We start from the raw sequence: 26,223 nt of genomic DNA, 5'->3' as shown, positions 1-26,223 counted from the left end.
GTGACGGTGTGCTTTTTTGTGAGACAGGCTCTGTTCTGTCCGTGCAGAGAGCAGGACTGAATACGTGCTCTCGGCAGGGCCTGAGAGGTGCACACGCTGGTTCTCCTTCCAAATTCACCACCTCCCTTGGGAGGAGTGAGGGTGGGCAAGAGCGAGGTTAGGACCACGACCCTAAGGATGTCCCTCCTCATGGAAACATGGAACCGGGGAAAGGAGGTGTCCTCCTTCTGCAGAGCATTATCAGGTGCCGATTATTTTTCCTATTTCATAAGTGAGAGGGTTGAGGTCCAGGGAGATGAAGCCATCTGTGCCCGTTGCCCAGCTGGTAGGTCCTTCAGACTGCAGTCAGGTCTGTGTCTGTTGAAGCTGCTTCTCAGGAGCAGGCGAATCCCCCTGGGTTGGATGTGGTGGGTGTTAGATGCACATCAGACGTGGCATCTCGGCCAGTGTGAAGGCTTGCCCACCCTCGTCCCAGTGCAGCGCAGCTGGTATTTTTTGAATGTGCACAAAGGGCTGGGATTTGCAACTGTTAGGGATAAACTGCTTAGCCTTAAATATACCGTTTTGGAAGATTTGGAAGCTGAGGTTGAAATCCAGCTTTTGGGAGTTTATTCATGCAACATTTATCGAGAGCTCTGCATTGAAGTATTGCACCAGTACTGGAGAGGCAAATGGGGCCCTGGGTACCCCTGTCCTTGGAAAGCTCACAACTGAACTGCAACAAATAGAAAACAAAGTGATTCTGATCCCGCACGAGAAGAGCATGCCGGAGGGGTCTGCAACGACAAGAAGAGTCAGAGAAGGTGTGCAAGATACAACCCTTGTTGAAGGGCTTTGGTGTGCAAGCACCGTCTGCTTCCTTGCATCGTTGTGGGCATAGGTGGGAGTCACGCGCGTGACCCTCACTCTCCCGGGGCCGGGCTCGGGGAGCTGTCAGTGACGGTTGAGTGAGTTGGGGTTGCCTGTGTGCCGGGTAGGGTTGCCCTAGATGGCTGGGAGTCCTTCAGCTGAGAAAGGCGTGATTTTGTGGATTCCGTGAGGGGGTCTCTATAGGGTATATATATAGATATAGATATAGATATAGGTATAGATGTAGGTATAGATGTAGATATAGATATAGTCAGTTATAGGTTAGCCTGTGCTGTGGCAGAGAAATTATCCCTAAAATCTCAGAAAAATTAGCCCTCACTGGAACCCAGATTTAAGTCCCACTCACACAGAGTCTGATACCATTTGGGCAGTGAGTTCTCCAGGGTGGCTGGCCTCCCTGAGGTTACTCAGTGATCCACGCCACGTCCACCTGCGGCCTTACAGAGGAAGGGAGAGAGCTGGAGGCCAGCGCACCGCTTCAAGTGGTTTGTCTCCCTTGAGGGACGTGCGCTGTTTCCCCTCGCCACCCTCCGGCCTTACCTCCTGCAAAGGGGCTGCAGATGGGGAGGGAGGAGCAGTAAGGGTCCCGCCCACCTTCCAGCCCTTCCCCAACCCTGTCCCTTCAGCCTCAGGGCTTTCCAGACCCTGAGCCCTGTCTTGCCCAGCTGCTCCCAAGGGAGGTCACAGGTGCTGGGGTTGAAGGGTGTACTGTCTCCTGCTGTCACCAGTTTCCAGCGGCCCCTCTGGCCGCAGTGCAGTGGCCCGGGGGCGTGGCTGCTGCCCGGCGTGGACGTCTTCTCTCCCTGGGATGGTCTGGAGCGGTTGTGTGCAGCCTTCTTCCGCTTTGTTCTGTGAAATTGAGTACTTTTCCTCCCCTCAGTTTATCTGCTGCTTGATTTACTGTCGTTCTAACATCCGATACCTGGTAGTATTTACGCTGAACCCAAGCGAACAGGCAGCTGAAGTATTTTTGTTCCCTTTGGAACCACAGGCATGTGAAACTGTTGAACCTTCCTGCCAGCCTCCGGCCACAGAAAATGAAAAGCTTGCTGGGCCAGAGCGTGTCGACCAAGAGCCCCTTCATCTACTCACCGATCATCGCACACAACCGTGGGGAGGAGCGGAACAGGAAAATAGGTAGGCCGCCCATGCTGGCTTGCTGGCTGTGCTCTGCTGCCCAGCTCCTGGTGGCTCGTCTAGATTTTAAAGCTTGAGACTTGACTGCAGTTCATTCGTGCACGTGTGTATATACCCTCATCCAGGTTTATTCAGTTTGCTGCCTTAGCCAGGCCATTGCCTATAGACCTGACTTTTTGATATCTATTTCGTAAAAGGCAGTTTTTGTGGAAGTTCTAGAAACCAGAAGACCTCTGTTATCTGAGACTTATGTAAACTACAGAAGAGAGGTACTAGGAGATTAGGGTGATTTCCCAAGGCCTGGAGTAACTTCGGAATCATCAAAGGAGATTAAAGGTTGACTTATGTTCAGGACTGACTGGGGCATAAGGACCTCGTAGCATTTTCCCCTTTGAACGCTGACAGCGCTTGTTTTGTAGCGCACTAACGATCGCCACTTCCGAGATGCCTGGTGACTCAGCAAGGGGAGATGAGATGGTCTTGGGGTTGACCGGGAGCGGAACACGCGTTCCTGAGAATCTCCAGTGTGCCCTTCTGTGTGCTCGGCTCCCCGGCCATGTCCCAGCCCACGGCCACACCTCTCCTTCCTCACCGCGGACCCCAGGGCTCCCTCCGTGTCCTTCCCAAAGCCTGGCCGTGCTGCAGGCCTCATTTCTGGCCAGCTTTCCCCTCCTCGGGCCCCTCGCATTTTGAGATCGTGGTGCCTGCAAGTCGCAGTGACAGAGTTAAAGGACTGAGAGGCCCGTCACTGGTTGGGGTTTCGGTAGAAGTCGTGCGAAGCTTTTGCAAGTCAGCGCTCGCTTCTCCTTCTGTCCTTTTTCCTCCTTTAACTTCTTAGCCCTGATGTAGGCGAAGGCGTCCTGACCTCATGAGGCCCTTCTTCCCAGGATGCACGTGTCCTGTCACGCCCCGTAGCCGGGCGGCGGGCTCTCCTGACAGCGCCAGCCACGCTCTTTCTGCCTTTCCCGCTCACCTCCCACCTTTCCACTCGTGGCCCTCGGCTCCAGCCACACGGCTGCTTTCTGTTCTTTGGACGTGCTGTCTCGTTCCAGTCTCAGGGCTCGCTGCGCCTCTGCCTAGAGCTCACCCCCTGCCCACCTCGCTCACTCTGCGGGCCCCGCTCAGAGAGGCTGCCTCTGACCCGCACCTCATGGGCCACTTCTCCCCACTCTCCCCTCACTGCCGGTTGCCCTTCACAGCACCTAGATGCGTCCCTCTGTTTATGTTCCTGTCCTCCCCGTCTCCCCCTGCTAGAACAGTGTGGAGTGAATGAAGGAGTGGGGTGGATGGTGTGACCCCATTTTACCGACAAGGAAGCTGAGATTCCGGGTGGGTAACTGGCTGCACAGCAGAGCCTTTGCCCCGTACCGTGGAGCTCAAGGCCAGGCACGACGCACAGCCCATAGCCTCGGTGGAGATTCCTTACACTCACGCCAGCAGGAGAGTTTCTTGGAGTCTATGAAGATCTCATAAAAAACCTCATTCACAAGTATTAAACCCCTGAACACCTTGAAAAATGAGTGTTTCTAAGCTGTTCCCTAAGACAGAGGGCATAGTGAGGGCAGGAGTGCTAAAGCGACCCTGTGCTTTCTGGTAATGCTCACCATTTCTTTGATTCAAGTTGTGCTTTGTATAATGCTGTCACATTTTAGCTCAGTTAGTTTTCCTAGTAGTTTTGGAGGAAGTAATTTTTACCTCCCTTTTCCAGATGAAGAAGCAAACTCAGAGAAATGAGAAACTCCCAATTTTTCAGATCAAGTGTGCTATTCTAACCAGGGCCCTCCAGCTTTCCCTAATGTGTGCAGCACGCCTGGCATGGGCCTCAGTCAATGATAACACACAGCTGCCCACCTCCCGCATCCTCCAGGTCAGCTTCGACAGCAAGGCAGTGTAATACCCGGGAAGTTGAATATCCTACTGCTCTGAAACTAGGTCCGCCGCCAGCAGCACCTGGGACTCACCTGTTGAGTTTGGGGAGATCATATGTATGGGATGAGCTGAGACTTAGGAAGGCCTCCCGGGGGCTCAGGAAGCAGAGCTGGCCCAGACGAGCAGGTGGGCTTCTAAGGTGTGGCTCGGAGGGCTCTAGTTAAAACAAGAAAATAAAGGAAGAAATATGGGGTGATGCCCTTAAAAAATAGCATCTGATTGTAAATTCTGGTACATTTCTGAAAGCAGAAGCCCTAAGCATATAGCACGCTACAGCCTCGATGTGCGTGCGTGCGCGCGTGCGTGTCTCTTGGTTCAGTCCTTCATTGGTTCATTGGTTCCTTCTCTCATCCATCAGTGAACTCCCCGAGTTTCCCTGTGTGTGAGGCATGTGGCAGCCCAGCCCTGTGGGTTCTAACGGTGAGAAGTGCAGGCGTGGTCCTTGCTGTCGTGAGGTGTACGTAGAAGTTAGAGGCAAGTGACAGGTAGTAACTAAATATATTTAAAACGACAGATATTGTTTGAACGTTTTCCATTTGCATCCTGGGAAATGATTTTGCTCTTTTGTTCTCACATCCATCACGTAGGCGTGGCTGCCCCTATCACTTATCAGGCATTGTAAGGGTGAAACAAATCAGTGTACACAGATGTATATCGGAGGTCAGGTACTGCCTCTTAGTCCTCGGACCCCTACCCGCCATTCCCCCGGTGCTGCTTGGGCTGAACGTTTCCCTGACTTCCCTGCCAGCCGGCTGCCATGAGGGTCTCCCCAGTGGGGGTGAAGGTGCAGGAGGGCAGGGGCCATTCCACTCCTGGGGGTCCCCTGGGTGGTGGCGGTGGTGGTGGTGCAGGGTGACCACAGCTGTGGCAGCCTGGGCTGCGGTGGTGGCAGTGGCAGGGGCTGTGGCCCCCTCTCCATGGTCCAGCAAAGGGCGAGCAGTAAATGTCCGTGAAAAAGAACGAGTGACCAGCTGCAACTGTTTCCTGGTTGTCAGGGGGGCAGGCCCGCCCCCCGCAGGCACTCTGTTGTGTGAAGGCAAGTCTTTTTTTTTTTTTTACATCTTTATTGGAGTATAATTGCTTTACAATGGTGCGTTAGTTTCTGCTTTATAACAAAGTGAATCAGTTATACATATACATATGTTCCCATATCTCTTCCCTCTTGCGTCTCCCTCCCTCCCACGCTCCCTATCCCACCCCTCTAGGTGGTCACAAAGCACTGACCTGCTTTGACATTCTCATTTCAGTCTGTCGATTTTGAAAGACAGCCGCAGCCTCCCTACTGTTTCTCTGCTCTGGAGAGCATGCTGGGGAGTCTGGGAGCAGGGGAGCCGGGGGGACATCGTGGTTGAGCAGGGAGGCCGGGTCCCGGGCTGCTCCAGCGCATGTTGGCGAGCAGTGCGCGTCTGCCAGTGCGGGTGCCTCCTTTGATCTCTTTGGAGGTGTGGGGGGCTGGGGCTTGTTCCAGTCCGAGTCTCACTGTTTCTTGATGGTGGGCAGGTCACTTTCTGGGCCCCTTTTCCCCTGGGTGGACCTGGACCTGTCATTACAGAGTTAATGAGGCTTGTCTCTTGGACCTCCTAGGAGTCTCTGGCTGGTCTTTTTGGATCTCGTTAGGGTTGATGATAAGCTTTCTCCCCTAAAGGACATTTTAGGAAACTTTCACCCATTTTGTTTAGAGAAACTTCCAGAGACGATTTGGGGGACTGGAAGAGTGAGACTCCTTCCCAGGACCAGCTGCATGATTTGTGGGGCCGCCTTGTTCAAAAATTATGAGGAAATTGGAGACAGGGACAGCGTTAAGCAGAATGTGGCCCCGAGCCTGGCACAGTGTGGCTGCAGGGTCACTGCCCATGCAGCTGGCCTTTCCTCTTGATTTTCTTCCTCTCTGATCTTCAGAAACTGCTGAGGCTTCCTTTTATGAAAAGAACACCCTGCATCTGCTGCAGAGGGCTTCCACCTTATCCAGCGATTCTCATGACCGTGTGATGCTGCAAGTGTTGTGTTCCCAACTTACAGATGAGAACATTACAACCGAGTGATTGTAAATTCCTGCCCTAGGTCAGGTAGCTAGTAAGGACAGAGCTCAGGCTATGTCCATGGTTTGTGACTCAAAGCCCAGGGACCTTTTCCTTTAAATACGGCTCCTCATAACAGTGAGAAAGAAGCACCTGTTCATCTGGGCTGAGGACAAATCCAGTGGATGATGCAAGACTTCTGGGGATATAACAGAAACTTCAGCCAAGATGCATGTTGTTTGTTGAAGACCCATGGGTACGAACATGTAATTTATATTCTGTGGCTTCTAATATCTTTTTATCAACAGACTCATCAGCGAGAACCTGCCTGGAGGTTTGAAGAATCGCACGTCTTTAACCTAGAATCCCAATCTCTATAAATGAACCTTATAATTGGGGGAGTTATCACAGCAAGGGGCACAGAATATTAGAGAAGAAGAAACCCTTGAGGCAGTTCCTGAGACGACCATTTTCCACGCTATCTTGGAATAATTTATCAGTCTTTCCATCTGTGTGTTGCTAGCATCTCTGTCGTCGGAGTTAGACTCCACGCCGAGGTGATGACTGTACATGTCCTGAGCCTAATTTGTGCCAGGGCTTGGTGGTGGAGCTGGGCTTCTCGCCCGGCTCGACAGCTGCCCCGGAGGAGACTTGGTGGCCTGGCCAGGCCGGAGCTGTCAGATGGCCTTGGGCTGCCGCCGGGCCTCCCTGGGCTGCAGTTGTGCCGTCTACAGAGACCGGGCGCCAGAAGCTCACGAGGATTCTTCTGAGGGTCAAGTGAGATAATGTTCTGAAACATCCAGCAGCCTTTCTCAGAAGGCTGTGAGCAGCGCTGTGTGCACTGTCCAAGGTGCTGGGGACGCCGTGAGGAATCAGGAGCGTCACCCGCCAGATGGGTCCAGCCAGTGTGGTGGAAAGAGAGGAGCTTGTCAACAGAAGCCACCGAAAGATGTTGTTTGTCCACGGCTAAGAACACACATGGGGGCTGTGCAATACAGTGTGCAGAGGGCCCGATACAGAGGGTGTTTCATAGCCTTCGATGCTGTTCCTTCCTGTGGTTTCTGGGACAAAATATCGAGGAAGGGGCCCCACCGTGTGCTTCTTTTTGTTTTTTGGGGTTTTTTTGCAATATGCGGGCCTCTCACTGCTTTGGCCTCTCCCGTTGCGGAGCACAGGCTCCGGACGCACAGGCTCAGCAGCCATGGCTCACGGGCCCAGCCGCTCCGCAGCATGTGGGATCTTCCTGGACCGGGGCATGAATCTGTGTCCCCTGCATCGGCAGGTGGACTCGCAACCACTGCGCCACCAGGGAAGCCCCCACCGTGTGCTTTGACACACTAAGGCTTAGGAAGGAGATGATCTCCTCTCAGACAAATAACTATTCCTGTAATCAGGGATTTATCTTAGGTTTACCTTTAGTGACTAGGACTGTGCAAGTATAAACGATTCCTTTCAGAACCCCAGGAAAATGAATTTTGAAATGATGGTTATTTGACCGTGGTAGAGAAGACAAACAGTTCCTTCGTTATCAGGCATAGCAAGCTGTTAAAACAAATGACATTTTCATTGGCAGTGAGGAAGGGCTGGGGTGCTGGCCGCTGAGGCAGTGATGGGCTCAGTGATGCCGCTGAAGATGGGGGTGGGAGCACCGTGTCTCTGCAGAAGGACTTCTGTGACCCCTCCCTCCCGCAGAGGTTCTCAGCCTGAGGCTGGGTGAAGAGAGGTGGGTTCCTGGAGCCAACGGGGGGAGAGCAGCAGCCTGGGAGCAGCAGAGGCTTTGGGGCCAGGCACACGGAGATTGGACTCGGCTGCCTCATTCATTAGGGCCATCGATGGTGGACGGTTCAGTGTTCCTTGTTGGTGAATGGGGGTGATACGTGCTCTGCTGACTGCTTCACTGTATTGTCAAGAGGCTCAAATGGGTACCTGCTTGTGCAAGCACTTTGAAAACTAACTCACCTGGTGGGCTCCTTCTTCACTGCATGCAATTTCAGGATGCCATAGGTTTGGTGCAACCTGTCTTAGTCTCTGTGCAGGGGACCTGGGGTGAAGTGTTTGGGAAAAATGGTGTCTTTATGAAAGCCTGTGAAAGCTGAAGAATTCTAATCAGTAGATCTTAGCGTCTACTGTAGAAAAAACCCTTTAACCACCACTGTCCAGTCTAGATACTTCTCTGAGTTCAAAGACCTGGGCTTGAATCCCTGCTGCCCCACTTACTGGCTGTCTGATTCCCAGCACGTTTATTAACCTCTTTGGACCTTGAGTACCTGCCTTGTAACAGTGGGATTGTAATATCTACCTCACCAGGTCATTATGAAGAGTAAGAGACAGCCTTCCAAGGGCTGGACAGTACCTCCTGCCCAACACGTGTTACTTGGTTCTGAAGCCCCTTCCAGTTTGCCTAATGGAGACTCTTAAGGGGAGGAGAGGGCAGTGGAGTGGGGATGGGGACCGTATTACTTTTCTTTTGTGTGTAACAGATGACCACCAATTTAGTGGCTTAAAGAACACAAGTTTATTTTCTCACTGTTACTGTCATGAGTCCAGCATGTGTTAGCTAGGTCCTCTGCTCAGAGTCTTGCAGGCTGAAATCCAGGTGTCAGGTGGGGCTGTGTTCTCATCTGGAGGCTCAACTGGGAAGGATCTGTTTCCAGTCTCCCTCAGGTTCTTCATCCGTTCCTTGTGGTTGTAGGACTGACGTCTCTGTTCTCTTGCTGGCTGTCAGCTGGACCACTTTCAGCTCATAGCAGCCGTTCTTGGGTCCTGGCCACATGGCCTCCATCGTGCATCCTCTCATGCTTTGAATCTTTTCACTCAGGATGGGTATGTTCCCTTCCAAGGGCTCACCTGAGTAGGCCAGGCTCTCCTAGGATAATCTCCCATTGATTAAGTCAAAGCCTACTGCTTGGGGGCCTTTATCACATATGGAAGCCCCCTTCCCCTTTGTTATATAACATAGCCTATCGTCATCTCCACACTCAGGGGTAGAGGATGACACAGCATGTACACCAGGGGCCGGGAGTCTTGGGGGTTATCTCAGAATTCTGCCTCCCGTAGATGTTGGACTGCAGCTGACCTGGGAGTGGACAGGGAGGAGAAGCCACCGTCTTCTCTCACAAACTTAGGGAGGGGAAAGAGAAACCACGCTATGTGCCACTTAAAATTGACTACGGTGCCACCTTCCTAAGTACCAGCCTCTGGGCCCGCAAAGGTCTGTGTGACGTATGGCTCTACACCAAGAATAGTGCTGTCTGGATTGATTCCAGTTTCGTGCAGCTGCGCTTGGCACTGAGGGAGGGAAGCATCAGTCACAAGGCATCCAAGTGGCAGGGATGATGTGCTTTGCATTGGAGAAAGGTAGCAGTAAAATAGCTTTAAACTGTGTATCTCAGGATGATCGCAGTGCCCACTGCTTCACTGGAAAAATAAATTGCCAGGGAGTAATCTGAAACCATGTGAAACGTGCAGAAACACCAGCTAAAACGTGGACTCTTCTGTGTGTATGTATTTCTAGATTTCCAGTGGGTTCAAGGAGATGTGTGTGAAGTTCAGCTGATGGTATATAACCCAATGCCATTTGAACTCCGAGTTGAAAACATGGTATGTATCATGAATCATTTGACCCTTTTGGGCTAGACATCAACTTACCATTAAAATAACTTTTTTACTTAATATTTCAGGCATACTGCCTACAATCTATGTCTGTTTTTTTCACTGTTGTGGCCTCTCCCGTTGCGGAGCACAGGCTCTGGACGCGCAGGCTCAGCGGCCATGGCTCACGGGCCCAGCCGCTCCGCAGCATGTGGGATCTTCCCGGACCGGAGCATGAACCCGTGTCCCCTGCATCGGCAGGCGGACTCTCAACCACTGCGCCACCAGGGAAACCCTATGTCTGTTTTTAATATTTGTTTTGCCAAAGATTATAATCTTCTTGTGAGTGAAGACTACATCTTGACATTCCCATGTCTTTAGTGCATGGTACGCAGTGAGACGTGTGAGTCAATGAACAGAGATATCTCGGATTTGAACATACACAGAGCTTAGTTGATTGCATATAAGATTTGAAATAATTATATTGAAATTTACATGAGATTAGCAAGGTTACAAACCCTGTATTGAGCCCACCACTCAATATCACTGTTACTGCACTACTACAAGATGATAAGATGATCAAGGCCTAAGGGAAGAGCGAGCTCTTTATTCGTAAGAGAATAAACGGCTACACTGCTAATGCAAAGTTTCCCTTGGGTTTGAAATCTGATGTTCTGTTTCTGTGTTTGTGTACGGCGTTAGAGGCTCACCTTTTGCAGTGCTGTCCATTGGAACTGCTCCCCTAATTCTGCAGTGAGCGGGAAGGAGATTCATACGGCTCACCAAGCTAGACCTAGTGTTTCCAGAGCGGAGCCCTCCGCCATCGGTGGATTCCAGTCCTCAAGTCTTCTCTATGCTTACTATTGTATAGAACCACTTTGTAAATTTTCAGCATTGTGTGAAGGATGGTGCTGAGCTGGGCGATGCCTTCCTTTGGGGTTTTATGACTCATTTTCAGGGTGGGAGGTGGGCTGTCCGTACAGGTGTCCTGCTGAGGGCCCGTGCCACGCGTCAGGCCTGGCCTCTGCCGTGACCTTGGTCAGAGCCGTGGTGGGGTGCATGAGGGGCTGCAGGAGCTGCGTGGAGAGTTAGGGGAGGCCCCACTGAGGACACAGGGTGAGTGGGAGCTCAGAGGCAGACTGGGAGTTATTGAAGATGATGTTTAGGCCTCCGGCGTGAGACATGGTTTTCCCAAATCTGTTGGAGCTCTTAGAAATTCAGCTGAATATTAAGCTTACCACCCTGAGGTCACTCCAAGAATGACCTGTAAGGATGAGTGTTCCCTCCTCCTCCGGTTGCACAAGAATGTGCCAACCTTAGGGTTTAGCTCTTGGTCAGGCCCTTTAGTGACTTTCTGTCTCTTGGCCTAAACCAGGAATAATAGTTGTTTAGAGAATTTCCCCCAAAGTGCTTAAAGTATCATATGCTTGCTATTCTTTCTTATACATATTTTTAGTCTTAAAAAGAAGCTTTCATTTACATCTGGCTGAAAAGTAATATGTGCTTTTTATAAAAAATGAGGAAGAACAAAGAATAAAATAAGTTACTACTAGGAGATAGCCCACAAATCATGTTCAGAATTTAAAAATTAAATTATGGAATATTTCAAGCATATGAAATGTTACAGGGAATAATAAGCCCTTGTACATCCACCATTCACATTTAGCAAATGCTCACAGTTGGCCGTATTTGCTTTAGCTATTTTAAAAAGAAATCAAATGCCAATATATTTTGCCTGGAGACAATAGCCATCTAATTGGTTTCTCTGCTTCCATTCTTGGCCACTACATCTGTTTCACACATGGTTAGATCATTTCATGCTTTTGCTCAGACTCTGGGCGCAGGTGTGCTCATTGTTATTGGAGAGCCTTTGCTTCTGGATACTTTCTGTAGACAGGGTTAGGAAAAGTCTGCATGCATGCACACATAGACACGTGCTTACACACGTACCTACATGCATACACCTGCACGTGTGTGTACATACATATGCATGTGCCCTTAGACATGCATATACACAATACAGACACAGACTTCACACATCTGACTTCACACATCCCTCCAATTCTAGACCGTCTCCGTAGGGTCCTTCTCGCCTTCCTGCCTTCTACATCAGCGTCCTTCCCTCCAGTGGGAGAACCTGGGCGCACAGCAACATTAGCACGCTTCTCAGCTGCTTGCTCCTGGGATAGACCTAAAAGAGTTTCAGGATTGCTTCGACCATAGCACTGCAGAAGACAAGCCCCCTGGGAAGAATCCAGGATCCCTCCTACATTTAGGTCTTCTTTAATGTATCTCAGCCATCTTCTGTAGATTTCAGCGCGGGAATCTCACAGACCACTCATTAGACTTATTCCAAGATAAGGGATGTTTTTGGTCTCTTGTTAATGGTATTTGTAATATTTTATTTTCTAATATGTTTTGTTTAGTGCTAGATTATAGAAATAATTTTGCTTTTTTAATACTGACTTTGTTACTTGGCTAAGTGCCCTTGTTAGTTCAGTTTTCCTCGTAGGTTCCACAGTTTTTGTGTGTGTGAATAATTGTTTTCATGCCGTTTCTTTCTTCTCTTGGCTGTTGTGCTGGATGGGGCCTCTGTTACAGTGTTGAGGAGAAGGTCCTGAGCGCGGAGAGGTCCTGCAATCATGGGGCAGCTCCTGGAGGCCAGGGAGCCTGTCTCGTTCGCCGTCAAGCATACGGCCGGGTGCTTAGTGAGATGAACTGGTAATTCACAGAGGCACTGGTGGAAGGATATTAACTGATGATCTATTTCCACACTTCATGTTTTTCATTTTGTTTCTAAATAAAATATTTTATTTTTTCTTTTCATTTACATTCCAACTTGGTAAAACAAGAAAGCAGAACAAATATTAAAAATACATCAAGCGGGGCTAATATTAAAGATGGAATTGTTGTTCAGGCACCCACAGTGCTGTCCACTTTGAGATTGTTTTGTGTTCATCGCACTTTGAGGACATCTCTACAATTCCCTGTGGACTTTTATAAGAGCCGCTTATGAGCCTTTTCCTTCTGAGAGTCCCGGGGCTCTCCTGTGGGCGAGGCACGATGCTTGGGGGCCGATCGGGACCGACCAAGAGCGGTGGCTTTGGGATTGGGTTAGGGCCGTGCTCATTGCCGTCCTCTGTCACCTGCTCCAGGGGCTGCTCACGAGTGGAGTTGAGTTTGAATCTCTCCCCGCGGCACTCTCCCTCCCGGCTGAGTCTGGTCTTTACCCAGTGACGCTTGTTGGGGTCCCGCAGACGACGGGGACGATTGCTGTGAATGGTAAGCAGGTTCGGGGGCTGCTGGTTCCTGTGCTGCCCGGCATTCCGGTCTTCGCCCGTTAACAGGTCACGGATGGATGGCGGTGCTTTGGGACACGCCATGAACCGTGTAGAGCGGGCGGGATGTGGAGGGCACCCCCCGCGCTCCTGTCTGTCTTCCCCGGAGCCTGCAAACACGCTCCAAGGTTCTCCCACTGCAGTTAAACCCCCTGCCCCCCCGCACCCCGAGCCCACGATTTCCTCTCTCTGTGGCTTCATCTGCTGTCTCTCCTTCCGAGCAGACCTCTTCAGAGAGCTGTCTGGACACGCTGAATCCACTCTTCCACCTCTGTGCTGGTTCTCTAACCCACCGCATCCTGCACATCCAGCCGTCACCTCACAAAAACTGCTGTCACTGAGGCCACTGGCAGTATTTTTCCGGCTAAATCCAGTGCCTACATTTCAGATTTTGTCCAGCTCCACTGCTCAGCAGCCTTGGGCACCGCTGCCTGCCTCCTTCCTGGGTGCGCTCGCCTGGTCACCCTCGCGTCTCTGCTGCCTCTTCTGCCTGTCATCTGGGGCAGTGTCTTCTGCAGACACTTCTTCTTCAGCCCGACCCTTCAATCTGCACCCAGCTCTGTCCTTCCCTCCCTCCCTCCTGCTTCCCCTTGCCTCTCCTCCCTCCCCCACCCCCTCCCGCCCTTCCTCTCTCCTCCCCTCCTTTCTCCACCTGCTGTCTCTCGGCAGCCCCATCAGAGTCATCTACTTTCCTGGCTTCAGGTCCCATCTCCATGCTGCTGATTCCCAGGGCCACGTCTCCTGTCCAGACCCCTTTCCTGGACCTGCACATCCAGCCACTTCCCACCCATCTTCTTGGCTGTCTCGTGGGCACGTCACATACAGCATGTCCCAGCCGGAGCCCGTCACCTCATCCCCCAAGCTCCCCCTCCTGCCGTGGTCCTGTCCCAGCGAGGGCGTTGCCGTCTGGCCAGTTTCCCTGCCCAGGCACTGGGAGTCATCCTTCCCTTCTCCTGTTCCTCCTCACTGCCCCCTACCACATTGACCGTGTCATCCGCACCCTCTCCACCTCCACAGCCGCGCTGGTCTGACAGAACAGGACCCTCTTCTACAGTTTGTCACAGAAGCATCAGGACTGGTGTTTCTGCCCTCACTCTTTCCATATTGCAGCCACGTGACCTTTCCACAGGGCAAGTGGAAGTCTTAGCACCTTCACCATGCGCTTTCCATCAGGGCTCCATGCCTTACCAGGGCTGTGGAGCCCTGTGTGATTGGGCCCTGCTCATCTCTGCCGGCTCATACGACTCCTGTCCCGGAAACACGCCATGCTTTCCTTCTGTTGGTGTGCCTCCAGACTTGTGACCCTGGTGCTTCTCCAGTGCCTAGCGCAGCCTTCCCTTCCCCCTGGAGATCGTCCTCAGCTCCCCTCCGCTGGCTCGGGCCCTCTCCAGTGCCTAGCCCAGCCTTCCTTTCCCCCTGGAGATCGTCCTCAGCTCCCCTCCGCTGGCTCGGGCCCCTCCTTCACGTCATTGATCGCGGTGGCTTTTTGGCCTTTTCCTTGCCAGCCTGGCTGTATCCTCACACCTGGCACGTAGTGGCTCTTAGCTATTCGGTGGCTGAAAGAACAAACATTCACTGGGAAAGGTGCTCTCTCTCTCGAGCAGAGAGGCAACAGCATCCTAGGTGAGGGTGTGTTGCAGGCAGTGCTGAGATGGGCAGAGCCCTGGCTTGTGGGCAGTGGGGGAGGGGTGACCCAGAACGGGAGGTGGGCGGAGAAGGACTTCTCCTGACGAGTGACCCTGAGGTTTGAAGGCGAACTAGGGGTTATCCGAACGAGTGGGATGGAGAGTAAGGGGGATCCAGGCAGGAAGAACATCTGGTCCAGGCTCTTACCTACCTGGTGGTAAGAGAGAACAGGGTGCAGAGGGAGCTGGAGGGGGGCTCAGAATTAACTGGTCTAAGGCAGAGGGGTGTAGTGATGAGGCTGGGAAGGCAGACAGAGGGCCGACCCAGAGGGCCTCATAAGTCTTGCTGAGGGCAGTGTGGGCTGCTGCATTATTTGAAGAGAGGAGAGATATGGTCTGACGGGCGGTTCAGAGCTGCTCCAGGCTGCTGCGTTGGAGAACGGGCTGCAGGCGGGCAGGACTGGAGAAAGGAGACCAACTAGGAAGCTCCAGCCGTAGCCCAGGGAGAAGATGTCAGACATCGGACCCCAGCTGTGGCTGGGAATAGAGCAGAGGAGACAGATGAGGGAGGAAGTAGCCAGGACCGAAAGGCTTGACTCAGAGTGACACACGGCCGAGGACCAATACGTCCACGGATAAGTAGTGAAGCCTCGGTGACAAGAGGTCGCTGGGACAGACTAGTTGGTGTCCGTTGTTTGGGGAGCCTTATGTGTGAAGTATCACTGGACATAACACACAGGATTGTCATCAGATTTTCAGTTTATTTGCAGTCACCTTCAGCAGTGGGTGAGAAAAGGAAAATGATTGATTTTAATTAAGAAACTGCAAACAAAGGTTGCCTCGTAGACAAAGCCACATCCTCTCAGGTTTCATAGAAAGAACAGTATGACAGGGCGTTGTGCCAGCTGTGGGTTTCTGGGGAGGAAAAGGTTCGCAAGTTAATTTAAAGGGGGCTTAGAAGGAACATACTTAAAAAAAATGAAATGCGGGTGCCGTGAATTGGAGTTATTTTACGTTGAGGGGCCAGTTGGAACTGGTGGGAGGTAAAGGGGAGCATTGGTGAGGCTGTACAGGTGCCAGCTTGCTTCTTGTTGGGTATGTAGCCACTTAGTATGAACGCAGAAAAATTGTCACCCTAGGCATTTAGCCATCGAGTATTATTTGATTTTGTTACACAGTGAATGTTGTTTATAATAATTATCTCAGAATTTCAAAAGCCATTTTAAAGCTTTGCTTAAACAATTTCAAGTGCTTATCTAACCCATGGAGGGTTTTTTTTTCCATGGAAATTTTGCTAATCTTACAGTGTAGTACTTGTACACATCGAGCAGATCTGCCGTATCACGTGACAGCTATAAAAACAGTAACTGACTCTTGAACTTTCGTCTCTCAACAGAAGATTTTGAATCATTTTTTTCAAATACTTATTAAGTTACATTATGTCCTGGAAAGGAATACAAACTATCATTTTCATTTTAGAGATGGATAAATTTGAAAAGCAACTTGGTAAAGGGATGAGACACTAATTATTAAGCTCTGTGAGATCTATAGTTTATACACTGTCGCTTGGACGCAGCCAGCCTTGTGAAGTGGGCACGCAGGTTCTGTTCGCACCTCTGCTCAAGGAAACTGAGGGTCTTGGGGTTGAGCGTGGGAGCTGTGGGCAAGCCTGGCAGGCGACGGGGCCTAAATCTCAACTCTGGTCGGAAAGGGACCCTGCGTTCCTGTCACCCCGGGGCTGCCTTGAGGCGTGGGTGTCTCATGAAGCCTTTTCAGGTGGTGAAGCTTTGCGTTTTGTCCCCAGGTTACCACACCACGGTCTTTGGTGTCTTCAGCGACTGTTTGCTGGACAATCTCCCGGGAATAAAGACCAGCGGCTCCACGGTGGAAGTCATCCCTGCTCTGCCCAGACTGCAGATCAGCACGTCTCTGCCCAGGTAGAGCACGCGCAGCCCTGGGTCTGCTTGCTGACAAGAGGGGCACCTAGGAGTGCTGTTCGGTACACCTTCTGCAGGGGCCCCAAGAGTCTGAGCTAACCTGTGATCGTTACGACCAGAATAGAGGCGAAGAGTTTCTTCGAGTTAACCAGTAGGCAGTGTGCTCTGCTTGCAGCAAACTGGAATATAGTTGAAGTGTTTCTTACCAAGATCAGAACAAAATGTGAAATTAGGCTTTGGAATTGTAATTTTGGTGAGAAACAGTTGAGGTTTTAGAGAACTTAAGAAAAAGTCTTATCTTCTAAAAAATAGTCTTTTTTTTTTTTTTCCTTTAGCATTATAGGAAAGCATAAAGAAGAAAGGGAAACCTCAGAGTGAATTACTATTAATGCTTTCTGGTGTTTCCTTCCACTGTTTATCCATGAAAAAAAATGTTTGAATAGTTGAGATCATACTACATTTTATATACTATCATAGATTACTTCTTGCATAAACGTATAACATTAGCTAAACATTTCTATTTTAATTGCTTAAAAAAATACATCATAAAGGTATCTCAGAATCTCATCACCATTCATTTCTTTGCTTTTGGAATTTGGGATTGTCTCAATTTTTGCTCATATGAAAAATGCTTTAATGTTTATCCTTTGGGCTGTTTTTATAAAATGTATCTTGGTATTTTCTGAAATGTTTCAAAAGCTCAGTCACTTACTTGATGGGCCCCTTCTCAGTGCCAGCCTCGTCTCATCCCAGCTCAGGGCTCTGATGGGTGGGACGCTGTGCTTTGGGACACTCAGCGCCTGTGTCTGGGCCAGGCCTGCGGCCAGGCTGCATGGTTCTCTGCTTTCTCCCTCCTTCTTTTCCCACCGTACCAGAGGGGCTGGCATCCTCTTTGCTTGAGAGGCAGAGTAATTTGTGCAGGCTGTGTTTTAGTTTTCCTAAACACCTTCTCTGCAAATTCAAATTGACTACAAGCAGCTTTCACTTGAGAAGGAGAGAAGGACTGCCTGCTAAACTGTGGGAAGAAGTCATTTATAGTGAGGACGGGAGTCACTCTTCCTTTCTTGACAGAGAAAGTTTATTTCTTGACTCATGAACAACTGTCAGGTATAAAATGCAAAGGGATTCACGTTGATTCTTTACGCTGTTATTTTCGGAAAATGTGGTTTGGATGCGCTTTTTAACCCCACCTCCCGCACACGCACCTGCCTCGTTGTTGGCTGGCTTTCATCCCCACTGTGCCTCTAGAGCCTTTTCCCTGTGGTCACTGGTCCCTCCTTGCCCGGAAGTGGGTTTGCTGCCTGTGGGTTGGGAAGGAGACACCAGGGTAATGAGTGTTGTGGATTGAGTGACAGTCAGTAGGACTGAGGCTGGAGCTTCAGACCAGGGCTGTAGTGCCGGAGCCTCAAGGGAGTGTCAGGCGAGGCTCGGGGCCTCTGGTCCAGGGCCCCAGCTGACCAGTGCCGAGGACCCGCCCGCTGCCCTGGGTCCCGTCAGGAGTTGCCAGCGTTGCTCGTCGATTTTACCTGTGATGTGGAGGCTGTTGTATGTACTTTTCATTTTTCTTCATTTTCCTCCACTTCCCACGTTATCATTTGGAATGGTTCATTTAAGTTTTCTTCTTAAATCAGTGGATTTTCCCAGGCCATTTCTGAGCATGAGATTTAAAAAAAATTTTCAAAGAGTGCAGCATGCTCACGGATCATTTGAATTAATTCATTGTTTCACTTTTGTCCTCACCATAATCCAATCATGAAGAATTTTTTTTGCTTCACACACGCTTGAGAAAGTAAGGCCCAGTGAGAGCGATCACGTGGATGACAGGTCAGTGACCCAGGGCGCGTCTGCATGTAGACAGCGCTTATCACGTGGCAATTTGCCCTTGAGTTCTTGGACGCTGGGTGCTGATTCCATGTTAAAGCCAAGGCTCCCTAGTCCCTGTTTCTGAAATGTTTAAGTGTGGTGATGTGAATAATTCTAAAATGCCATTGGTTTCCTTTGTTTTTTTCTGTGTTTCTAAAATTTATTATAATTATTACTATTATTTCAGGTCTGCACATTCACTGCAACCCTCCTCTGGTGACGAAATATCCACTAACGTGTCAGTCCAGCTTTACAACGGAGAGACTCAGCACCTGGTTGTGAAACTGGAAAATATTGGGATGGAGCCACTGGAGAACCTGGAAGTCACCTCAAAAATTCTCACCTCCAAAGGTAGGGAATTTAAGTAGGTTTGACCCAGAAATGTTTATCTTTTTTATTTGCAGAAGAGACACATTAGATAACAGCGTTCAGAAAGCCTAAAAATTTCTTCCAGTTTTTTTTTTTTTTTGGTACGCGGGCCTCTCACTGTTGTGGCCTCTCCCGTTGCAGAGCACAGGCTCCGGACGCGCAGGCTCAGCGGCCATGGCTCACGGGCCCAGCCGCTCCGCGGCATGTGGGATCTTCCCGGACCAGGGCACGAACCCGTGTCCCCTGCATCGGCAGGCGGACTCTCAACCACTGTGCCACCAGGGAAGCCCTCTTGCACTTTTAATTTGACACCACTGTGAAATTTTTGTCCTAATCACGCGTGAAGAGCACGCAAAGGAAGAGAATGGAGCACAGGATGCACCTTCGTATCCCCTGTGCTCTTAACAACGATCAGATCTCGGGAAGCGTATCCTGGAATGAATGAATGAAGAGAAGCATTTGCAGGTTCAGAAGCATTACCATCTAGGATCCATCCAGCCAGCCCAGTGTCTTCCGTGGGTTCAACACTTAGAGCCTGTGCACTCCCTCTTAAAGACAGATTCTGTTTCCTAGTTCTAAGGCACACGTAGCTTGGGTGTCATAAGACCTGTGTTAAACTTTGGCTTCACTGTTTACTTGCTCTTTGTCCTTCACATGCCTCAGCTTCCTCCTGGGTAAGCAGGGGAGGTGGTCCTTACCATGAAAAGTTGTTCTAAGAATTAAGTGAGGCAGCTTGCGGCAGAGGACCTGGTCTGCTCGTGGTTAGTGAATGGTACTGATCAAAGGGGGGATATATTGTGTGTGTGTGTTGCGGGGAGGGCATCGAGAATAGTAAGTGGAAGTAAAATCAGGTCATTTAATAAAGGTAGAGAAATTATACTGTCTGGGGAGACCAAAGACAAAGACAAAACAGGGAGAGCAAGCTGGTGGGATTTCGGGGTGTTTACATGCCTTTGACATAGGAGCGAGGTGAGCCCGGCATCCAGTGGGAGCTTGGGCGCACCTGGGCGCTGCTGAGGACGCTGCTGTCCCGGGGCTCCTGGCACTGGTGGGCCGAGGCTGCCATCTCCGTGAGGGTCTCCAGGATCGGATGCTGAGCCATGGGGCCACAGGCATTCGGCTTCAGAACTACTTTTCCAAAGTCCATTTACACAGTCATCGTGTGAGAGTGACGGCTGCCCCAAGTCCCCTCTGCCCTGTGGCATTGTAGTCATTTTATCCACGGTAGGGAGGTGGGGTGTAATGCTCTTACACCAGGGTTTAATTTGTATTTCCCTGATGACCAGCGAAGTTGAACACCTTTCACGTGGTTTTGGATACTCAGGTCCTTTGTCGTACCAGCGCTTTGTCCTTTTTTCCCGGTGGGTGTTCTGCCTTCTCTCTGTCTCTGTTTCTCTCTGTCTGTGTGTCTGTCTCTCTCGCTGTCTGTCTGCCCCTCTCTCCTGACTTGCAGGGTGTCTTTGATCCTGAGTGTAAGTTCTTTGCTGGAACTGTGTGGTGTGAATATCCCCTCCTACTCTACCCGCTGCCTTTACACTCTCTCAGCCATGTCCTTGGATAAACACAAGTTCTTCATTTTAGTATGGTTCACCTAATCATTCTTTTCTTTTATGGTCATTGCGTTTGTGTCTCTGAGTCTTTGGGGAATTTTGATGATCCTACCTTAATCACATCCTTTCTTCCCTTTCTCTCCTATTTTCAGGAGCAAACCCATATGGATTAGGTAGAAAATGCCTCCCTGACATGAAATACCTTCATCTGGTATTCTGAAGTCAATTAAGTGGTTAAAGGGGTTGGTTGATGTTTGAACAAGCGAACATTGAATGACAGAAAATTGCAGAGTACATAATGGTAAAAATTTTCACATCTCCTGTGATTTACCTTGCCTTCACAGCTTAGCAACTGGAAAATATCTCTTCCTTTTCTCAAATAAACCCAAATGGTAACCACGTGTCCATTATTCATTACAAACTTGCTTCTTTCCGAAGCACAGCTCCTCAGGGTTCTCCTTTGGAAACCCCTGCTGTCCCTGCGCCCCAGGCCCCGTATCCCTGGCCTCTGCCCCAAGCTTCAGCCTCAGCCACCTCTCCCCTTAAACTCTCATCACGTTGACCGTTAGGAGCTAGTTTCAGTTTCCTGGACGTTCGTGCTGTCTCTCTAAACTTGAGGATAAACCATCTCCTCTCACTAGGAGCCGACTTGCTAACTTCTGTTCCTGCCTTTGCCTCCTCTTCTGCAGTTAACGTATCCTGGGGTTTCTGCTTCGTGGTCACTCTGGGAAGCCTTCCTAGACTGGGTGACTGGGGCCCCCCTTTGTCGTCTCAGAGGCCCGGGTGACTTCTGAGGAGCCCCTTTCATTCCGAGTTGTCATTGCTTGTGGTCTGGTCTCCCTCCAACCAGGTGCGAGTCTCTCAAAGGCAGCGAGTGCGTTCCCCTACCTTTGGTGTTCTTACGCTTTTGAACTCTTACGGAACTTATTCTTTGTATCAGCCATTCCCTCCCTCTCGAACCTTTCATTATAAAAATATTCCAACATACAGAAGAGCGGAGAGAATTTTACAGTGAACACTGCAAACCCACCGTCTATTCTATAATGTTTGGCTATCCAGCCTCCTATCCATCCATTGATCCATCTTGGTTTTTTTGCGTCGTTCAAAATAAGTTGTAGATTTCTGTGCATTTTACCCATTAATACTTTAGCATGCATATCGTTAATTAGACTTCAAGTTTGTTTACTTTTCTTTGGTAAGATGTATATGGGGTGAAATACACAAACCTTAAGTTACCATTTGATAAGTTTTGACAAGTACGTGTGTCTCACCCAAACTCTTATCAAGATATATCACAGACCATTCTCATCACCTCAGAAAATCCTCTCATGGCCCTTTCCAGCCAATCCCTGCCCAACCTGAGAGGTGGCCACTCTCCGTATTTACCTGGTCAGCCCTCGCTCATCCTTTACTGGCAGCGATGTGGGAGGTTGGAAACGCTCATGGGAACCAGGCAGAATCCCTGGAGAAGCCTCTGGGGCTGGGTCCTTCCAACACTGTCAGCAGTCACCTTCTCGCCCAGCTCTCAGTTTAGCCTCTTCGAGGGCAGGGGGTCAAGTATTATTACCCTCACTCTATGGATAGGGAAGGTGAAGGCCGAAGAGGTTAAATGACGTATCTGGGATCACAGCTGGTTCCATCATGTATAGCACGGGCTGGCCATTCAAAACAACACGTTTGCAAGTGAAACATTAAAGCTGTCATTCTTTTTTAATTCTCATCCCGAGCTGCCGTACATTTACATGTGGAATTGAAGTAATGAAAATAAACCATCTGCTTCCAAAATATACAAAGGGAATAATTCCTGTCACTTATATTCTGCAGGACCAAAAAGCTGTCAGAATCAATAAATGATGTACTATGAATGTGAAGACAGGAAAATGTCTTAAACCGGGAACACGAGTGAGCTCCTTGTGAAGCTCTTCCACAGGGAATTAAACGCTGCCTCCTCCGGGGTCCGTATTATTTTCTTTGTAGCGCTGTTGGGGTTATTTTATGTCTCAGCAGTAATAATAACTTTTACTTTCTAGCACTCACCACGTGCCAGCTGAGTGGTATTTCAGGTAGTTTTTTCTCATTAGGTAAAAACGACACCTGTAAGAGGCCTTTCTGGGGTAGGGGTGGTCTGTTTACCTCACTGCTGCAGCACCGGGGCCCGGGAGCTAAGAACAGTGCTTGTCACAGAGGAGGTGCTGAGTGAACCCGGCGAGAGTTCCCGCCACACAGGTTGTTGCGCGGCTGGCGCGTTAATGCAGGACACAGGAGCGCTAAGGACGACCCTGAGCATGAAGTGCCCACGTCTTGCCTGCTCCGAGGGTGCTGACTGCTCTCGGTGTTTCTGCCTGCAGGTGGTCTGCGTGCGCGGGGCCTTGGCCACGTGGGAGGCCTGCCTGCGAGCCCCACGTCTTCCCCTCCTCTTCCTGCCACCTGTCAGGGGCCCTTGCAGGTCTCTGGTCATGCCCTCACTCCCCTCTGATTGACCCCCTTTTCTTCAGATAAAGAAAAGTTTCCTGTTGTGTTTTTTTTTTTTTTTTTAATGATGTTTGCTGTGGGTTTGTCATATATGGCCTTTATTATGTTGAGGTAGGTTCCCTCTATGCCCACTTTCTGGAGAGTTTTTATCATAAATTGGTGTTGAATTTTGTCAAAAGCTTTTTCTGCATCTGTTGAGATGATCATATGGTTTTTATTCTTCAGTTTGTTCATATGGTATATCACATTGATCGGTTTGCGTATATTAAAGAATCCTTGCATCCCTGGGATAAATCCCACTTGATCATGGTGTATGATCCTTTTAATGTGTTGTTGGATTCTGTTTGTTAGTATTTTGTTGAGGATTTTTGCGTCTATATTCATCAGTGATATTGATCTGTAATTTTCTTTTTTTGTAGCATCTTTTTCTGGTTTTGGTATCAGGGTGATGGTGGCCTCATACAATGAGTTTGGGACTGTTCCTTCCTCTGCAGTTTTTTGGAAGGGTTTGAGAAAGATGGGGGTTAGCTCTTCTCTAAATGTTTGATAGAGTTCACCTGTGAAGCCATCTGGTCCTGGACTTTTGTTTGTTGGAAGATTTTTTTTTTTTTGCGGTATGCGGGCCTCTCACTGCTGTGGCCTCTCCCGTTGCGGATCACAGGCTCCGGACGCGCAGGCTCAGCGGCCGTGGCTCACGGGCCCAGCCGCTCCGCGGCATGTGGGATCTTCCCGGACTGGGACACGAACCCGTGTCCCCTGCATCAGCAGGCGGACTCTCAAACACTGCACCACCAGGGAAGACCCTGTTGGAAGATTTTTAATCACAGTTTCAATTTCATTACTTTTGATCCATCTGTTCATATTTTCTGTTTCATCCTGGTTCAGTCTTGGAAGGTTATACCTTTCTAAGAATTTGTCCATTTCTTCCAGGTTGTCCATTTTATTGGCATAGAGTTGCTTGTAGTAGTCTCTTAGGATGCTTTGTATTTCTGCGGTGTCTGTTTTAACTTCTTTTTCATTTCTAATTTTATTGATTTGAGTCCTCTCCCTCTTGATGAGTCTGGCTAATGGTTTATCAATTTTGTTTATCTTGTCAAAGAACCAGCTTTTCGTTTTATTGATCTTTGCTATTGTTTTCTTTGTTTCTATTTCATTTATTTCTTCTCTGATCTTTATGATTTCTTTCCTTCTGCTAACTTTGGATTTTTTTTATTCTTCTTTCTCTAGTTCCTTTAGGTGTAAGGTTAGATTGTTTATTTAAGACTTGTTTCTTGAGGTAGGCTTGTATTGCTATAAACTTCCCTCTTTGAACTGCTTTTGCTGCATCCCATAGGTTTTGGATTGTTGTGTTTTCATTGTCATTTGTCTCTAGGTATTTTCTGATTTCCTCTTTGATTTCTTCAGTGATCTCTTGGTTATTTAGTAACGTATTGTTTAGCCACCATGTGTTTGTGTTTTTTACGTTTTTTTCCCTGTAATTCATTTCTAATCTCATAGCATTGTGGTCAGAAAAGATGCTTGATATGATTTCAATTTTCTTAAATTTACTGAGGCTTGATTTGTGACCCAAGATGTGATCTATCCTGGAGAATATTCTGTGCACACTTGAGAAGAAAGTGTAATCTGCTGTTTTTGGATGGAATGTCCTATAAATATCAATTAGATCTATCTGGTCTATTGTGTCATTTAAAGCTTCTGTTTCCTTATTTATTTTCATTTTGGATGATCTGTCCATTGGTGTAAGTGAGGTGTCAAAGTCCCCCACTATTATTGTGTTACTGTCGATTTCCTCTTTTATAGCTGTTAGCAGTTGCCTTATGTATTGAGGTGCTCCATGTTGGGAGCATATATATTTATAATTGTTATATCTTCTTCTTGGATTGATCCCGTGATCATTATGTAGTGTCCTTCCTTGTCTCTTGTAACATTCTTTATTTTAAAGTCTATTTTATCTGATATGAGTATTGCTACTCCAGCTTTCTTTTGATTTCCATTTGCATGGAATATCTTTTTCCATCCCCTCACTTCCAGTCTGTATGTGTCCCTAGGTGTGAAGTGGGTCTCTTGTAGACAGCATATATATGGCTCTTGTTTTTGTATCCATTCAGCAAGCCTGTGTCTTTTGGTTGGAGCATTTAATCCATTCACGTTTAAGGTAATTACTGATTTGTATGTTCCTATGACCATTTTCTTAATTGTTTTGGGTTTGTTTTCGTAGGTCCTTTTCTTCTCTTGTGTTTCCCACTTAGAGAGTTCCTTTAGCTTTTGTTGTAGAGCTGGTTTGGTGGTGCTGAATTCTCTTAGCTTTTGCTTGTCTGTAAAACTTTTGATTTCTCCATCGAATCTGAATGAGATCCTTGCCGGGTAGAGTAATCTTGGTTGTAGGTTCTTCCATTTCATCACTTTAAATATATCATGCCACTCCCTTCTGGCTTGTAGAGTTTCTGCTGAGGAATCAGCTGTTAACCTTATGGGAGTCCCCTTGTATGTTATTTGTTGTTTTTCCCTTGCTGCTTTCAATAATTTTTCTTTGTCTTTAATTTTTGCCAGTTTGATTACTGTGTGTCTCAGCATGTTTCTCCTTGGGTTCATCCTGTATGGGACTCTGTTTGCTTCCTGGACTTGGGTGACTATTTCCTTTCCCATGTTAGGGAAGTTTTCAACGATAATCTCTTCAAATATTTTCTCGGGTCCTTTCTCTCTCTCTTCTCCTTCTGAGACCCCTATAATGCGAATGTTGTTACGTTTAATGTTGTCCCAGAGGTCTCTTAAGCGGTCTTCATTTCTTTTCATTCATAGCAGTGAATTCCACCATTCTGTCTTCCAGGTCACTTATCCGTTCTTTTGCCTCAGTTATTCTGCTATTGATTTCCTTCTAGTGTATTTTTAATTTCAGTAATTGTATTGTTCATCTCTGTTTGTTTGTTCTTTAATTCTTCTAGGTCTTTGTTAAACATTTCTTGCATCTGCTTGATCTTTGCCTCCATTCTTTTTCCGAGGTCCTGGATCATCTTCACTATCATTCTAAATTCTTTTTCTGGAAGGTTGCCTATCTCCACTTTGTTTGGTTGTTTTTCTGGGGTTTTATCTTGTTCCTTCATCTGGTACATAGCCCTCTGCCTTTTCATCTTGTCTATCTTTCTGTGAATGTGGTTTTTGTTCCACAGGCTGCAGGATTGTAGTTCTTCTTGCTTCTGCTGTCTGCCCTCTGGTGGATGAGGCTGTCTCCCTGTTGTGTTTTTCTCCTCCATCTTCCTTGCTTTCCTGTCTTGTTCTAATCCCTGCTCTTACAGACTCACGGAGTGAAGTAAGTCAGAAAAAGAAAAACAAATACCGTATGCTAACACATATATGTGGAATAATAATAATAAAAAAAGGTTCTGAAGAACCTAGGGGCAGGACAGAGATGCAGATGTAGAGAATGGATTTGAGGACCTGGGAAGGGGGAAGGGGAAGCTGGGACGAAGTGAGAGAGTGGCGTGGGCATATATATACTACCAAATGTAAAATAGATGGCTAGTGGG

General features: G+C 48.7%; 1 protein-coding gene across 7 annotated transcripts in view; it reads left to right on the top strand.

Annotated features, from left to right (window-relative positions):
• TRAPPC9 (trafficking protein particle complex subunit 9) overlaps positions 1-26,223 on the top strand; it is a 539,837-nt gene that overhangs the window by 148,122 nt on the left and 365,492 nt on the right. For 6 of the 7 annotated variants that reach the window (XM_060287242.2, XM_060287244.2, XM_060287241.2 and 3 more), the window contains 5 exons: positions 1,862-2,007; positions 9,469-9,554; positions 12,701-12,827; positions 16,313-16,445; positions 18,496-18,659. In XM_060287242.2, the coding sequence (XP_060143225.1) occupies positions 1,862-2,007; positions 9,469-9,554; positions 12,701-12,827; positions 16,313-16,445; positions 18,496-18,659 (656 nt within the window). The remainder of the gene's footprint in view (positions 1-1,861; positions 2,008-9,468; positions 9,555-12,700; positions 12,828-16,312; positions 16,446-18,495; positions 18,660-26,223) is intronic. The other variant, XM_060287245.2, reaches the window with a different exon arrangement.

The sequence above is a fragment of the Globicephala melas genome, chromosome 17 (genome assembly GCF_963455315.2).
Source record: "Globicephala melas chromosome 17, mGloMel1.2, whole genome shotgun sequence".
Lineage (NCBI taxonomy): Eukaryota > Metazoa > Chordata > Mammalia > Artiodactyla > Delphinidae > Globicephala > Globicephala melas.
The sequence above is the reverse complement of the archived record's forward strand: the minus strand, read 5'-3'. Positions and strand labels throughout refer to the sequence as shown.